Source organism: Neomonachus schauinslandi, chromosome 3, assembly GCF_002201575.2.
Source record: "Neomonachus schauinslandi chromosome 3, ASM220157v2, whole genome shotgun sequence".
NCBI classification, from domain to species: domain Eukaryota; kingdom Metazoa; phylum Chordata; class Mammalia; order Carnivora; family Phocidae; genus Neomonachus; species Neomonachus schauinslandi.
The window spans coordinates 523,978-538,283 of record NC_058405.1 but is presented as its reverse complement, the minus strand read 5'-3'; the positions used below and the strand labels follow the sequence as shown (position 1 = coordinate 538,283).

Sequence of the window (14,306 nt, the reverse complement as noted above, 5' to 3'; positions counted from 1 at the left end):
TTCACCTCCGCCCCTCACCTCCTCCCCTCACCTCTGTTCCTCACCTCTGCCTTCACCTCCATCCCTCACCTCTGCCGTCTCCTCCACCCCTCATCTCCGCCCCTCACCTCCATCCCTCACCTCTGCCGTCACCTCCGCCCCTCACCTCCACCCCTCACCACTGCCCCTCACCTCCATTCCTCACCTCCACCCCTCACCTCTGCCCCTCACCTCCGCCTTCACCTCCGTGGTTACCTCCACCCGTCGCCCCGCCCATCACCTCTGCCCCTCACCTCCACCATCACCTCCACCCCTCACCTCCGCCCCTCACCACCACCCACCACCTCCGCCCGGTGTCTTCCCGGGAGGTGGGCTGGCCAAGCTGGGCACAGACCTCTGTGGGCTCAGCGGGCTTCACGTGACATGGCGTATCCTGCTGTGTAGGTAGAGAACAAGGAGCTCAAGCAGAGGATCCTCTCCGAGGTGGTCAAGTACCCGGACAAGTTCAGCCAGGCCAGCAAGGACTTCTGCGAGGCGCTGCTGGAGAAGGACCCCGAGAAGCGCCTGGGGTTCAGAGACGGGACGTGTGATGGGCTCCGCGCCAACCCCCTCTTCAAGGACCTTAACTGGAGACAGCTCGAGGCTGGTACGTCCACATGTCTTTGGACCTGGGGGGCTGTGGGGGAAGTGGGTCCATCGGGAGGTCCTTGCGCTCCACAATACCAGTAGAGCTCCCCCCCAGCCACCCTCCTGCCCCCGAGTAACCCCCCATCTGCACGTCCTGTCGCCCCACGCCCCAGGCCTGGGTGTTAACATACAGGTTTCTTGGGCTGGTGGAGGCTGGGTGGGATGCGTGGGGGGCATGCTGCTTACCTTTGAACTGAGGATCCAAACCCGCTGCTGTGAATTTCTATGCCCGTACTTTTAAGGAGCCCCTGACCCGAGACTGTGCAGATTTCCTCCAGCTGTCTGCTCGGGAGAAGCTTGTTCATTCAACCAGCCTGTGTTGTCAGGTGTTGCGTGCGGAACGCTGCACACAGATGCGTGTGTGTGGACATGGCCCCACCCCCAGAGCCTACAGGAAGCCGTGTGAATACGGGACTACCCGCAGGGGCCTGAGGAGAGAAGTTACACTTGCAGGGAACGGGCTCTGCTGGGGAAGCCAGGAGCCGGGAGAGGCTGGGGCCAGGGTGGGTCCCAAGGCCACTACACGGGTCTGGCAGGATGCTCAGCCCAGGACCTGCATGGAAGGGAAGGGCACTAGGGCCGATGGGGATCACGTGGCCGGCATTCTGTATCTGACGACTAAGGCACCAGGGCTCCTGAGCAGGTTGGGAGAGAAGCCAGCTTTTGAAAGAAAACAGGGAGCTCAGTCCGTGAGGTGTCCCACCTGCAGATGATGAAGCCCCCGGGGAGGCCGGCATGAGGACGCAGGTCAGACCACACCATCCTTCGTGATGGGCCCCCGGGGAAGTGCATCCAGCCTGGACGCTAAGGCCCTTGCGTCTTGCTCAGCGGGCCATGGGGCACCTGGAGACCTTTCTTGAGCCACCGGGACACCCTGGGCTGGGCAGCCCTGCTCACTGAGCACACGGCTGTTCCCTTCCATTCACGTGTTGTACATCCTGTGCTCTGTCTCCTCACAGGGATGCTGACGCCTCCCTTTGTCCCGGACTCCAGGACGGTCTATGCCAAGAACATCCAGGACGTGGGCACATTCTCCACCGTCAAGGGCGTGACCTTCGACAAAGTCGATACGGAGTTCTTCCAGGAATTCGCGACTGGCAACTGCCCCATTCCCTGGCAGGAGGAGATGATCGAGACGGGCGTGTTCGCGGAGCTGAATGTGTGGCGCTCTGATGGGCAGATGCCCGACGACATGAAGGGGGTTGCTGTGGAGGAGGCAGCCCCGGCGTCCAAGTCAGGGATGTGTCTGGTTTCCTAAATGTGCAGGAAAAGGGAGCTCTGTGGCCCGCAGGGAGAGCTCTGTGAGAGCACCCGTGTGAGTCGCTGCGTGCCCGCAGCACTGTCAGGGGACAGGCAAGGAGTGGACAGGAGTCCAGCCCGTAAATAGTCCACTTCCTTTGCCCCATTCACTCAGATAGACATAACAGTGGTTCCCAGATGGACTAGAGCACCACGCACAGCTCAAGGACTCTTGTCGGCATCCCAGCCAGCAGCGGTGTTGGCCGCTGGGGTGAAGGGCTGCTCATACCAGAGGATGCTCCGTGTGTGTTTCCTGGCAGCTTCCCAGAGCCCTGCCCTCAGTGGGAGGCCTTCTCCTGGCTGGCTCAGGGGTTGGCAAACCATGGCCTGTGGGCTCGCGGCCACCAGCAGAGAGGCCTGGGTTGTGCCCAGCTTCTGGCCCCCCGAGCCGGTCACCATCTACATGCTGGTGATGCTGGGATCTGCCAGGTGCTGAATGGCGCAGGCTCCAAGGGGTTGCCTTGCCTGCGGGGTGGGGAGAGTGACCGCAGCAGTCTCCCCCTTGGCTTCTCTTTGTCCTGAGAACATCTCCAGCTGATGGCACCTGGCCCCGAAGCTGCCCACCTCCTGGGCAGACAGGTGTGCGGGAATTCTCTGTCCACCCCGAGCACCTGCTTACCACGTGACTCTGCCTCCCGGCAAAGCCCTTTCTCAAGCTCCTCTCCTGGGCAAGCTTGGGGCAGGCTGGCTGATGGCCGGGGACAGGCCGTCTCCGGATCCCCACCGGCAACAGCACCTACAGTGGGGTCCTAACCCTTACACAATGTGCCCTCCCTCTGGCTTGAAGCCCCAAGGCACCATCCTCACCAGCTCCCATGTTTCCAGCTTCACCTTGAGCCTCAAAGTTCCCCAAATGCTTTACACATTCAAACGGGAAGAACACAGTTTTTGTGGAGGGGCCTCTGACGATGTTCACTCCTACGTTGGGATTTGGTGGCGTTGGCCTGGGAATCCCATACCGCTCTGAGGGCTCCGGTGGGATGAGCCCGGGGAGGAGCTGTGGTTTAGGGCCTGTGGAGTACTTTCCAGAAGGGTCTGTTCCTCTCCTAGGGAAGAACTTCTGAGTCCCTGCAGCTCACACATGTGTCACGTGCTGGTCCAGGCAGAGGGCCATGTGGTGGGGCTGTGAGATGCCGGTTGCATGTGGGGATCACGTGGGAAGACGGTGTCATTTAACTATCTGGGGGGGTTGAAGTGGGGACCTGCGAGGGAGCACGAAAGACAGGGTCCTACCCCGTTCTAGTCCCTGTGCTGGGCTCACAGCCTCCTTTCCCAGCTGCCTCAGGGGAGCCTACCCCGGGTGTGCGGGGTGTCCCCGCCCTCAGACTGTTAACCCCAGGTGTGCTGGGCACCCCCGCCCTCAGATCGTCAGCACCAAGTGTCAGCACAGAGTGTTTGGGGGGCCATTGCCCTCATCCCGTGTGTTTGGGGCTGTGTTACCTGCAGACGTCCGCATGTGGTCCACTCCCCCCACCCTCAGGGAAACGGGGTCTGCAGCCCACAGCCCTGGAGGGTCGCTGCTCGGGACCCCCCTCCTGCTTGGTGCAGGGCCGTGCAGGGCGACGCCATGTCCCCAGCCTCATGTGTGGCGCACGGTTGTTCGGGGTGCAGTGGCCAGCGGGGGGTGGAGAGAATCGTGTGTTCTTCAGAAGACGTTATGCATGTGAAGCCTCTGCCTTGAAAGCACCCTTGGACCAGAAAGATCCTTGTGTCCTGGCCATGCGCATGGCCCACCAGAGGCAAAGAATGCTCCGGATGGGCCTGGAGAGGCGTCCAGTGCTTTCTGGCGTGTGACCTGGAAGTGCCCCTTGGCATGTCCCTGCAGGCGACCCAGGACCAGGGACAAGCTGCTGCGCCCGCCTAAACCAGGACGGTGCACATCGACTAGGTAACGGCCAACGTGTCACTTCTCTACATTTTGGAGCAAGAAGGACCTGTTTCTGTCTCTTCTAAACCCATAGAATCTGTTCTAGTCCCCCCTGGACTGAGTGATTCCAGCAGCCATGTTGGTGGAGGTCTGCCCTCCCCGCCAGCCTGGAGCCCCAGCGTCTGGCCTCGGGGCCCTGTCTGCCTGGACCACCAGATAAAACAGGGTGTCAGGTGCATCTGGATTTCAGATGAACAGCAAATACTGTTTTTAGTGTGTGTCCCAAATATCGCAGGGGCTGCACGTAGACTCAAATTATTCAGTGTGGTTTGCCGGATCTGCTGTGCCCGTTGCAGATTATAGACGTCATGTGTCAGTAAGTAGCTGGTTATTCCACTGAACTAGCAGGTCTGGTGGACGTAACCATGACTTCGGCCGTCTCTCAGTCTGTCCAGAAGCCCCAGCGCCCCTACCCCCTGCTCCTCCAACTAGAGGCGACCCTGCACACACGTTAACGGTCTCAAGGCGCTAATGTGAGACGCCCAGCACGCGTGGACATTGCCGCTCCTATGGGATGCTCCCAACCCCCCCCCGAGCGCTCCTGGGGGTCCAGTCGGGGGGATGGTCAGTGCTTGAGGGTTTCTTCACTGTTTCAGGGGATCTCTGCTATGGGTGGTCTTCCAGGCACAGCCCCCCGACCTGGCACAGTCCCAGGGGTCTGGCTGTCCCACATGCATGAGAGTCCTCCCCTCAGCTGTGGCCTGGGTCCAGGGGACACACCGCCTGTCCTGGACGCTCAGCCTCGGGAGGCCGTCAGGACCCTTGGGTTGCCTGCCGGCTTGTCTCTGGCTTGGGGGCTGTCCACACCAGGCCTAAGGGGAGGTCCCCTGCAGAGAAGCCTTCCTCACTGCCCCTACTGTCCTGCACACCACAGCCACCAACAGTCTTCAGAAACCAGCCCCGACACCCCCAGAGGGTGGCTGGCCTCAGCCACTTGGGCGTCTTCGGCCCTGGCCACAGCCCGGCAAGAATCACCTTCGTGGTGGGGGGGTTGTCCAGACATGCACCGTGGTGGCCAGGCAGCAGAGGGACCCTGGAGATGCTGGTATCAAAAGGACTCAGTGCGACTTCTTGTTTGTAAAAAACAAAAAATGCAGTTTCTATTCAAGCAGAAAAAGGCAAAAATAAAAGGTAAACAGAGGATGGATTCTGGATTATGATTATGAATGCTAGTTATGTTCTTTCAAAGTCACACACATGTCTGTGCACATACATGTACACAGCTGTGCAGACACACGTGTGCACACACCTGCACACATGCAGACACACATGTACACATGCACACATGCACATACACAGGTACATACGTGTATATACACTTGCACACATGCATACATGTGCACACACTCGCGTGCACATTGGTACACACTTGCACACATGCAGATACACATGCACACGTGTGCACACACTCGAGTGCACACAGATACACACCTGCACACATGCACATGTGCACACACTCGTGTGCACACTTGCACACATGCAGATACACGTATACATGCACACACATGCACATACGCACAGGCGCACACATGCATATACACGTGCACACATACACTCGCGTGCACACAGGTACACACTTGCACACATGCAGATACACGTATACATGCACACATGCACATACGCACAGGCACACACATGCATATACACGTGCACACATACACTCGCGTGCACACACACTTGCACAATGCAGATACACATTGTGTATCAGACACAAGTGTGCACACAGTTGCACAATGCAAGTACACACTTGCACAATGCAGATACACATATACATGTGCACACACTCGTGTGCACACAGGTACACACTTGCACACATGCAGATACACGTGCGCACACATACACTCGCGTGCACACAGGTACGCACTTGCACACATGCAGATACACGTGTACACATGCACACACACACAGGTACACATACGTGTATATACACTTGCACACATTCTCCTGTACACACATGCATACACGTGCACACACTCGTGTGCACACACACACTTGCACACATGCAGATACACATGCACGCATGCACACGGTACACACTTGCACACATGCACACTACACATGCACACAATGCACATACACAGGTACACACACGTGTATATACACTTGCACACATGCTCATATACACACATGCATATACACGTGCACACATACACTTGCGTGCACACAGGTACATACTTGCACACATGCAGATACACATACACACGTGTGCACACAGGTACACAGTTGCACACATGCAGATACACGTACACATGCACACACATGCACATACACAGGTACACACACGTGTGTACCTGTGTGCACACGAGTGTGTGTGCACGTGTGTATGTGTATCTCCCATGTGTGCAAGTGTGTATCTGTGTGCATGCGAGTGTGTGTGCATGCATGTATAGGAGCATGTGTGCAAGTGTATATGTGCACACATTCGCGTGCACACAGACACACTTGCACAATGCAGATACACGTGCGCACACTCGCGTGCACACAGATGCACACATGCAGATACACATGTACACATGCACATACACACAGGTACACACGCGTATATACACTTGCACACATGCTCATATACACACGTGCATACACATGTGCACACACGTGCAGACACGCACACACAAATCTACCTCTCATCTCTTTATGACTATCATTTTAAAAATTGCTCGCAGTGCCCCTCTTTGTCAGACTCTGAATTCCCAGGCCCCTGGATTTGCACACCTCCCCCTAGGCCCCTATCATGGTGCCTTGTGTGGCTTTAGTCTGCTACTCATGGTGGTTAGAGTGTTTACAGGTGTAGTCCTCTCCCTTCCGCACAGCTGTTGGAGACCCTGCTTAAGCAGTGGTATTGTGGCCGCCCTGGACAGAGGTGGACCAGAGGCCATGCGGGGCGGTGCTGAGGGACACAGTGGCTGACAGAGGCGGGGCAGGACAAGCGCGCTGTGTGCAGGGAAGTGCAGGTGCCAAGCGTTGTATGAGACGCTGCAGAGAAGCATGGGGGCCATGTCTTTCTCCTGTCTGGACTCTGCTGTCCACCTGTCGCATGCCCCTCGCATGCCACGCTGTGCCCACGTCTATGACAGGTGCTGAGATGCCCGTCCACCTGGGCATGCACATACTTCCTCCATGGCCATGGATGACCCAGCACCCGCTGTAAATTAGGTCAGATCCTTTTTCTGCTCGTCTCCACGCAGGGCCCTAGGAGCCCGGGATGAAGAGGGCCTCAGATCAGCGGGGAGGACGTGGGGGTCAGCGGGGCTGTCGTGGGGGCTCGTGGCAGCTGGTCTGGCTGTCCTTACTCCTGTGGGTCCCACCGGCAGCACTGTCCTTGACGGTCACTCTGCCCTTGCAGGGCAGGCCGGAGCGGGATTGCACGTCACCCAGAGGCCGGGAGCGTAAGCCACCTCCCCATTTCAGGACAGCACGAAGCCAGCTCTGGTTCTGGGCATGGTGGGCTCTCGTCCTCCCCCCGCGGCACCGGCGAGGGCGGTGCGCAGGACACACCTAGGGAGGCTGAGGCTGGAGAGGAGGAAGCAGCTGGCTGGCCCAGACTGAGGAGGACACCCCCTGCCTCCCGGGACCCAGGCCAGGCACCAGAGAGGCTGCCATGGGCACAGAGGAAAGCAGCCCCAGGAGGAGGGGCCCTCCAGCCGCAAGGGACCCCCACAGCCCAGTACCAGCATGCCAGCAAGGCTGAGTGGGTCCTGGACCTCCACCCTCCCTCAGCTGTGACAAGGCGCTGCGTCCCCGCACAGTGCGGTGCTGAGGGGTGGGGGCTGAGCTTTCGTCCCCGCCCCGCGGGAACGAGTCCCTCCCATCCTTCTCCCTGCGTCCCCCCGGTGTGGACGGCGGTCAGGGAAATAGTGAGCTGGTGCCCCTCCCCGTGGGCACTGTGTTGGGGGACAGCTGCCCAGATGGGTCCGTCCAGGGAGAGCCAGGGTTGCTAACATGGCACCAGAGACCCAGGGCGCAGCGGACAGTCACTCACACACCAAGACGCAGGAAGGACGTCTGGAGCTGGCCCCACATGGCACAGACGCTGGGACGACCCCACAGGGCTTGGAGTGCACGGCAGAGAGCGCTCGCAGGACAGCTGGGGTGCCGACCGGGGTGCCGACGGACGCCCGCCCAGAACAGCTCGTCGACGCCTGTGCTGGGCTTCCTAAGCTGCCCTCATGGCCAGCGCGTGTGCACTTATCCACAGTCTTCCTGGATTAGCTTCCTGGATAGGAGTGCTCGGCTGACGAGCTCAGCCTCCCGGGCTCCTCCTCCCCGCCAGGGTGGCCGGCGCACACGCAGGCGACAGGCCAGGCCAGGGACAGCAGAACGGCCTGCAAGGCAGACCTCAATTTGAAAATGTGGAATGAAACCTAAATATGAGTTGGGTTTGCAGGCACCAACCAGACCACATAAGATGAAGACAAGAGGCTTGCTCTGAGTTGGTGAAAACCAAACCTCAGTCCCAGTTACAGTGGAAAAGAGGTGTTTCCAACCTTCTTCCTCCAGGATCAACAGTTGAGAGCAGGGGCCAGGGTGTGGCGCACGGCATAGCGAGGGTTAGGCATGTGGGGCGCTGCAGGTCGTCCTGGCCCCATGCTCATCGTGCCAGTCCCTTGGTGCAGCCCTCGACTCCAGGGAAGCCTGGGGGCACTGTCTTTCCCCTGCGTGCCCTGACTATTGAGTGTGCGCTGCGGGCATGGGGGCCTGCGGGGGGCGCGTGCCACGACCGAGTATTGAGTGTGTGCCGCGGGCATGGGGGCATGCTCTCCCGTCCGCAGGCCAGTGTCCAGTCCACAGGCCGGGGTCCAGGCTGCAGAGACGTGCACTTTGCAGAGCCTGTGGTTGCTGAATCTAAGGTGGGAAAGGCACTCCTGCTCCATGGAATCATGGGGGGGCTTCATGCTTCTGGGGGTGGGCGGCGTGTGAGCACAAGGACCTTGAAACGGGAGACATCGAGGACGCAGCTGAGCCTTCCTGCTTGGGCTCCTTGGAGAGATCATGTTACAAGCCCTTCTGGCAAAGCCCAGACAGTATTTTTAATTTAAAAAATTCATGTCTCTGAGAACGTGTCCTATCCCATCCCACCTCACCCGTGAGGACAGGCGGGGACTGCCACCTGCCATCTGTCCGGTTGCCCGTCTACATTATTTATTCCCCGAGCTTCATTTCAAGGTCATTTGGTTACAGGAGGGAGTCATGTTTTGCAGTCTGCTCTCCACTCCCTGGAGATCAAGAGCCAGGCTGCATGCACATGTGTGCCCCCTGCCCAGGCTCGTGCTTCTGGAACAAACCCCAAGAAACAGACTATGTCTGTGGATGACTAAGGTGGATCCTGGCTAATTTTTATGGTTCTTCTAATCCTGCTCTTTTTAGAGCTGGAAGTGCCCTCATCCTCATCCTCCGAGCCCTCCAGCCCCTATCTGCTTAAATAAACTGGTTTTCCCGCCAATCAGACCAATGTGACGGGTGTCCAGCAAGTTCTGCTGCTGAAGACGGGCCCCGAAGGCGAGGTGCAGCAAGGGGAGGAATTATGTGACCAGCCTGCGCCCGACCTTGCGGGAAGCAGGTGCTAACTACTGTTTGGAATTCAGGTTTACGCAGCCTTCCCTCAACAGCTGTTAATCGAGTGCCTGCCTCGAGACGGACGCTGCTCCAAGCAAACCTTTGTCCTGCGTGAACGTATTTCCTAGTAGAATCAGCATGTACCACGGCCAACCCTGCCCCACTGCTTCACACTCTGCTTTTGTCCAAAAGAATCAAAGGTTTTGGTTCTTGGACCTTCGGAAGGCTGGTTCCCTGGAGCAAAGCCCGGCCGGGCCCCATGGCTGTAAGGCGGGGCCTTCCGTGGGCTTCTCCTCCTCGGGTGGCCTGGTCATGTATTTTTAACTCACTCTGACCATAAATCAAGATACTAAATTCTGAATTCTTCTTCTACTTCCTTCCCTGATCAGGATCAGTGGCTTCAGGGAGGAGGCCCGTGGCAGGAGGGACGGGCAGAAATCCGCACGTCTTTTCCATCTTGGATCCTCCAGGGCCTGACCCGGAAAGTGGAGAGGCAGGAAGAAGGGAGTGTGGGGAGGCGGCCAGTCCCCCCAGCAGGACGGGCACGGCCCCACTGCCAGCGCCCACCCTCCCACTGTGTCTCGGGGACAGTTTCGGGGGCTGATGGCCAGATGTGCGCGGGCCCCGTCCCCATTTGCACGTGTGCGTGCACACGTGTACGAGTGTGTGCTGCGTGGGGCCCCCAGGACGAGGGCTCCTGCTGGGAAGTCAGGAGAGGAGGGGAAGTGTCATGTGGTCCAGAATCATGGTGACGATGGGCTCCCGCCCTCCAACATGGCTTCACTCTGGAGCTCTCCCCAGCCCGGCTCGGTCCTCAGGCCTGACACACCCCGCCTCCTCCCGGCACCACGTGGACCCCTGGGCCACCAGCCTCCCGTCTGTCCTGGAGGCAGGCCTTCCCAGGAAGCTCAGTGTCCCGGGCCCGGTGCCCGCGGGGCCAGGCTGTGCTGGCCGTCAGGGAGCCTGGGGTCCGGGCTGGGCCCGTCTGCGGGCCCCTTGTTAGTGCTGCAGTCTGGTGACCGCTCGGACCGCTTTCCGGGCTGACGGCGTGCTTCAGCCCTGCCCCTCGCGTGTAGCCACAGTGTTCTGCACGCACCGGTCTGCGTGGCTCTAAACAGAGGGACTTCAAGACACATTCGTTGGTTGTGTGAATGAAAGATTAAATGTCTGCAGTCAGGTCAATACATGCTTGACTTTGGGGAAATTATTTAAATTCTCGGGGCCTGTTTCTTCATCTGTGAAATGATACTATAGAGATTAAATAAGGCCACGGGTGAGAAGCAGCGACCACAGGGCGGGGGGCGGGGGGCCACGGCGGCTCCAGGCAAGGTGCTCCGGGAGACTCGGCTGTGTCTGGGGCACGCTGGGACCTGTGACCGTGTGGGGGACGTCAGGGTGGGAGACTGAGGGCGGGTCGCCCGGAGCAGGAGAGCTGCTGTCACAGGTGTTTCACACATGGTCTGCTTTCCCTCCCAAGAGTGATTTTATTCTATTCGCTGCTTTATAAAACCCTGCAGATGTCATAACTGTTAACGTAACAATTCCGCAAACTGTGGTCAACTGGTGTGGTTTGCTGAGCTTGTTGGCAAAGGGAGGGAAATGCCAAACCTTGTCAATGCTGTTCTTTCACGGCCCCGGAGCACAAAGGAGACTCTTCATCAGGGTCAGAAAACCCGCACGGCGCTTCCCTGACGGTCGGCAGATCCATCTGACGCGTCCAAACTGGAGTCCACGACTGGGGCTGCCACCCTGGAGGGGCTCCCCCTCTCCAGCCCCCGCGTCGGAGGGTTTGGTCCTTTCACGTTCGAACACCGGGCTCGTGCTTCCCGCCGCCGTACCTTCCACACGTGGTCTCTTCTCGCTGAGGGTCGAACGTCCTCACGCTACTTTAAGACAAAGCGGTTCCAACACGAGGTGCTCGCCCCCCGCCCTTGACGCGTGAGCACGAGGCCGAGGGAGGTGTGTTGAGTGGGCGGAGCTGAAGGCTCGTGGGAACTTGTTCTAACAGCAACAGCCGCAACATGAGCAGCTTTGAGCCTTGGAACTCTGACTTACTAGCGACCGAAGTTTCCAGTGCGTGTGTGTGTGTTTAAAGATTTTATTTATTGATTTGAGAGAAAGAGCGAGCCCAAGCAGGGGGAGTGGGAGAGGGAGAAGCAAGCTTCCGGCTGAGCAGGGAGCCCGATGCGGGCTCGATCCCAGGATCCTGGGATCATGATCTGAGCCGAAGGCAGAGGCTCAACTTACTGAGCCACCCAGGTGCCACGTGTGGTTCCCAGTCTTCACCTGAGTTCCCTCATTCACACGTTAGCAGCTCAGTGCCAGGCTTTAGTCCCCAGCACGAAAGACACTGAAATGACAGGCAAGGAAGCGGTGCCGCATGTCCTGGGGGGCATGGGCAGCAGAGAAGACACAGAAGATAGAATGCTCTGTGCGGCCCCCAGGGTCCCCGCATGCCCCCCATAACCCCACAGGGGTCCCCGTGTACCCTCCATGCACCCCCTCCCTGGGACCCCACACCCCCCCATGACCTCCCAGGACCCTGCGCACCCTCTACGAATACCCCCCCCAGATCCCGTGCACCCTCCATGGACACCCCAGGGACCCTGTGTGCCCCCCATGCACTCCTTCCCCGGGACCCCACACACCCCACCCATGGACTCCTCCAGAGACCCTGTGTGCCCCCCATGCACCCCCTCCCTGGGGACCACGTGCACCCCCATGAACACCCCCCAGATCCCATGCACCCTCCATGGACACCCCAGGGACTCCATGCACCCCCATGCGCCCCCTCCCTGGGGACCCCACCTTCCTACCGTTGGGCTTTGTTCTGCTGTCTTGCTCCTTTTGGTGAAGGTAATCTGTCCCCAGTCACCCTCTTCCAGTGAAATCCACTGAAATCTGGGACCATGGCGGCCAAACCCTGGCACAGTCCGGCGCCTTTTCCTGTCATGTGATTTATCTTTCAGTGACTTTCCAAACTGTGCATTCGTCTGCAGGATGCTTTCATAGCATCTCTCCCGTCAACGGTATTGTTAACAGCCAACGAGTCTTTGCTAATTCACGGCCCGAGTCTTCCTGTACCTTGTTCAGCTGCGTGCGCCTGTTACCTTCCTGTGGTCATCGTCACCCCAGCTGCTCTTGACGTCCCCGTCCTCGCCTTCCCAGCGGGTCTTCTGTGGAGGGCGCGCCCGCGCCCTGGGACTCAGAGCCCCGCTGGGTGTGAGTGTGTGTCTACGTTATCTTCTTAATGTCAATACTGATTTGTCCAGTCCCTCTGATTATCTTCAGACCGGAAGAGGACAGATTTCCTCTTAATTATCTTAGCAAGAGCTAAATTGAATTACACTTAAAAAATCCCTGATCCCAGACCGGTGCTCTCTGCAGAGGTGGCTTGCTACGGGCCCCTGTGTCAGGTCGAGGCGGGTAAACCTGTTGTCAGTTGGCGCCATGGGCGTGGGCAATGACGCACCTGTCACACTGGGCGGGGAGGGGGTCCAAGGAATGAATTCTAAGCAGGGTCCCTCCCTGCAGTGACGCGTGTAGGCTTTGGAGGAATTCTGGATCTGCTCTTGGTCACACACTTAACCTCCTGGGACCTCGGTTTCCCCATCTGTGAAACGGGATGAGGCTGCCATGATGTGGACGGGGCGGGCGGTCCGAGTGCTGCTACACCCTCCACCCGGCCCAGGGGCCCTCCTGCACCCTCACTGGCTCCCCAGGCCCAGTCTGCTTCCCCGGGCACCGGCGTCCGAATGGCGGCCGACAGCCACGGCCCCTGTAGAGTGCTGGCCTGCGTCACAAACGCTGCACCCCACAATTCTGAGTCTGGTGTTGAGGTCGAGCTCAGGGTCCTGGACTTAAAACACAGCTTTTGGTGACGGGAGCGGACAGCCTGGGTTCAGACAGCCGGCTCTAGGCGCGTCCTGCAGGAGGGAGGGTGGGGTCCTTGCTGTCGAAGTGACTGCCCCACCGCTAAGGATTCGCCAACCGTGTGGGGGCAAAGAGGGACAACACTGTTTCTGGTGACATTCCCCTAATTACCAGGGAGGCTGGGTGCCTTTCACGCTGGCTGATGGTTCGGGCGCTCCGCCATCAGGTGGCTGCTCTGACAGTTTAAAAATGGCCCTAGTGAGGGCGCCTGGGTGGCTCAGTCGGTTAAGCGACTGCCTTCGGCTCAGGTCATGAACCTGGAGTCCCTGAATCGAGTCCCGCATCGGGCTCCCTGCTCGGCGGGGAGCCTGCTTCTACCTCTGACCCTCCCCCCTCTCATGTGCTCTCTCTCATTCTCTCTCTCTCTCAAATAAATAAATAAAATCTTTAAAAAAAAAATGGCCCTAGTGGTCTTCGCAAGACCCTCTCCTTGCCGCCATGCGAGGCAACGGGTCCTGGGACGCTCCTCTGGCCGTTCCCATCCTAACCCGGGGTTCACTCAGCGCCAGAGTGATGGGGGCGGGGGTGAGCGGTGGGGTGCGGTGGTGCCCTGCATTCGCGCTTTCATCCATGCGTTCATTCATTCAAGGGGCACGGAGTTTCAGCGTCTGCCGCTTGGGACGCGGAGCAGAAACAGCTGCAGGAGCCCCGCGGGGCAGGTGGGCCGACTGGGAGCTGAGTGCAGCCTCCCCGCACGCATCCTGCCCTCCGCAGCCTGTGGCCTGGGGGCACCGACCAGGAATCCTGGAGGACTTCCCAGCTGGTCTGCCTCTGGGCCTCAGCCTCCTACACCGGTGCAGTGTGGGACCAGGGCGGGCAGGGCAGGAAGGGAGTGTAGGTGGGAGGGGGGCGGTCCCCACAGGGAAGGGGCGGGGCTCGGGGCTGCTGATCCTCCCTGATCCACATCAGACCTGTGACCCTCCCCGGG

At 59.2% G+C, this 14,306-nt stretch overlaps 1 protein-coding gene across 1 annotated transcript in view; it reads left to right on the top strand.

Annotated features, from left to right (window-relative positions):
- GRK1 (G protein-coupled receptor kinase 1) overlaps nucleotides 1–2,012 on the top strand; it is a 13,022-nt gene extending 11,010 nt beyond the window's left edge. The window contains exons 6-7 of the mRNA XM_021695966.1: nucleotides 424–625; nucleotides 1,626–2,012. Of these exons, the coding sequence (XP_021551641.1) occupies nucleotides 424–625; nucleotides 1,626–1,924 (501 nt within the window). The 3' untranslated portion in view covers nucleotides 1,925–2,012. The remainder of the gene's footprint in view (nucleotides 1–423; nucleotides 626–1,625) is intronic.
- The last annotated feature ends 12,294 nt before the right edge of the window (nucleotides 2,013–14,306 follow it).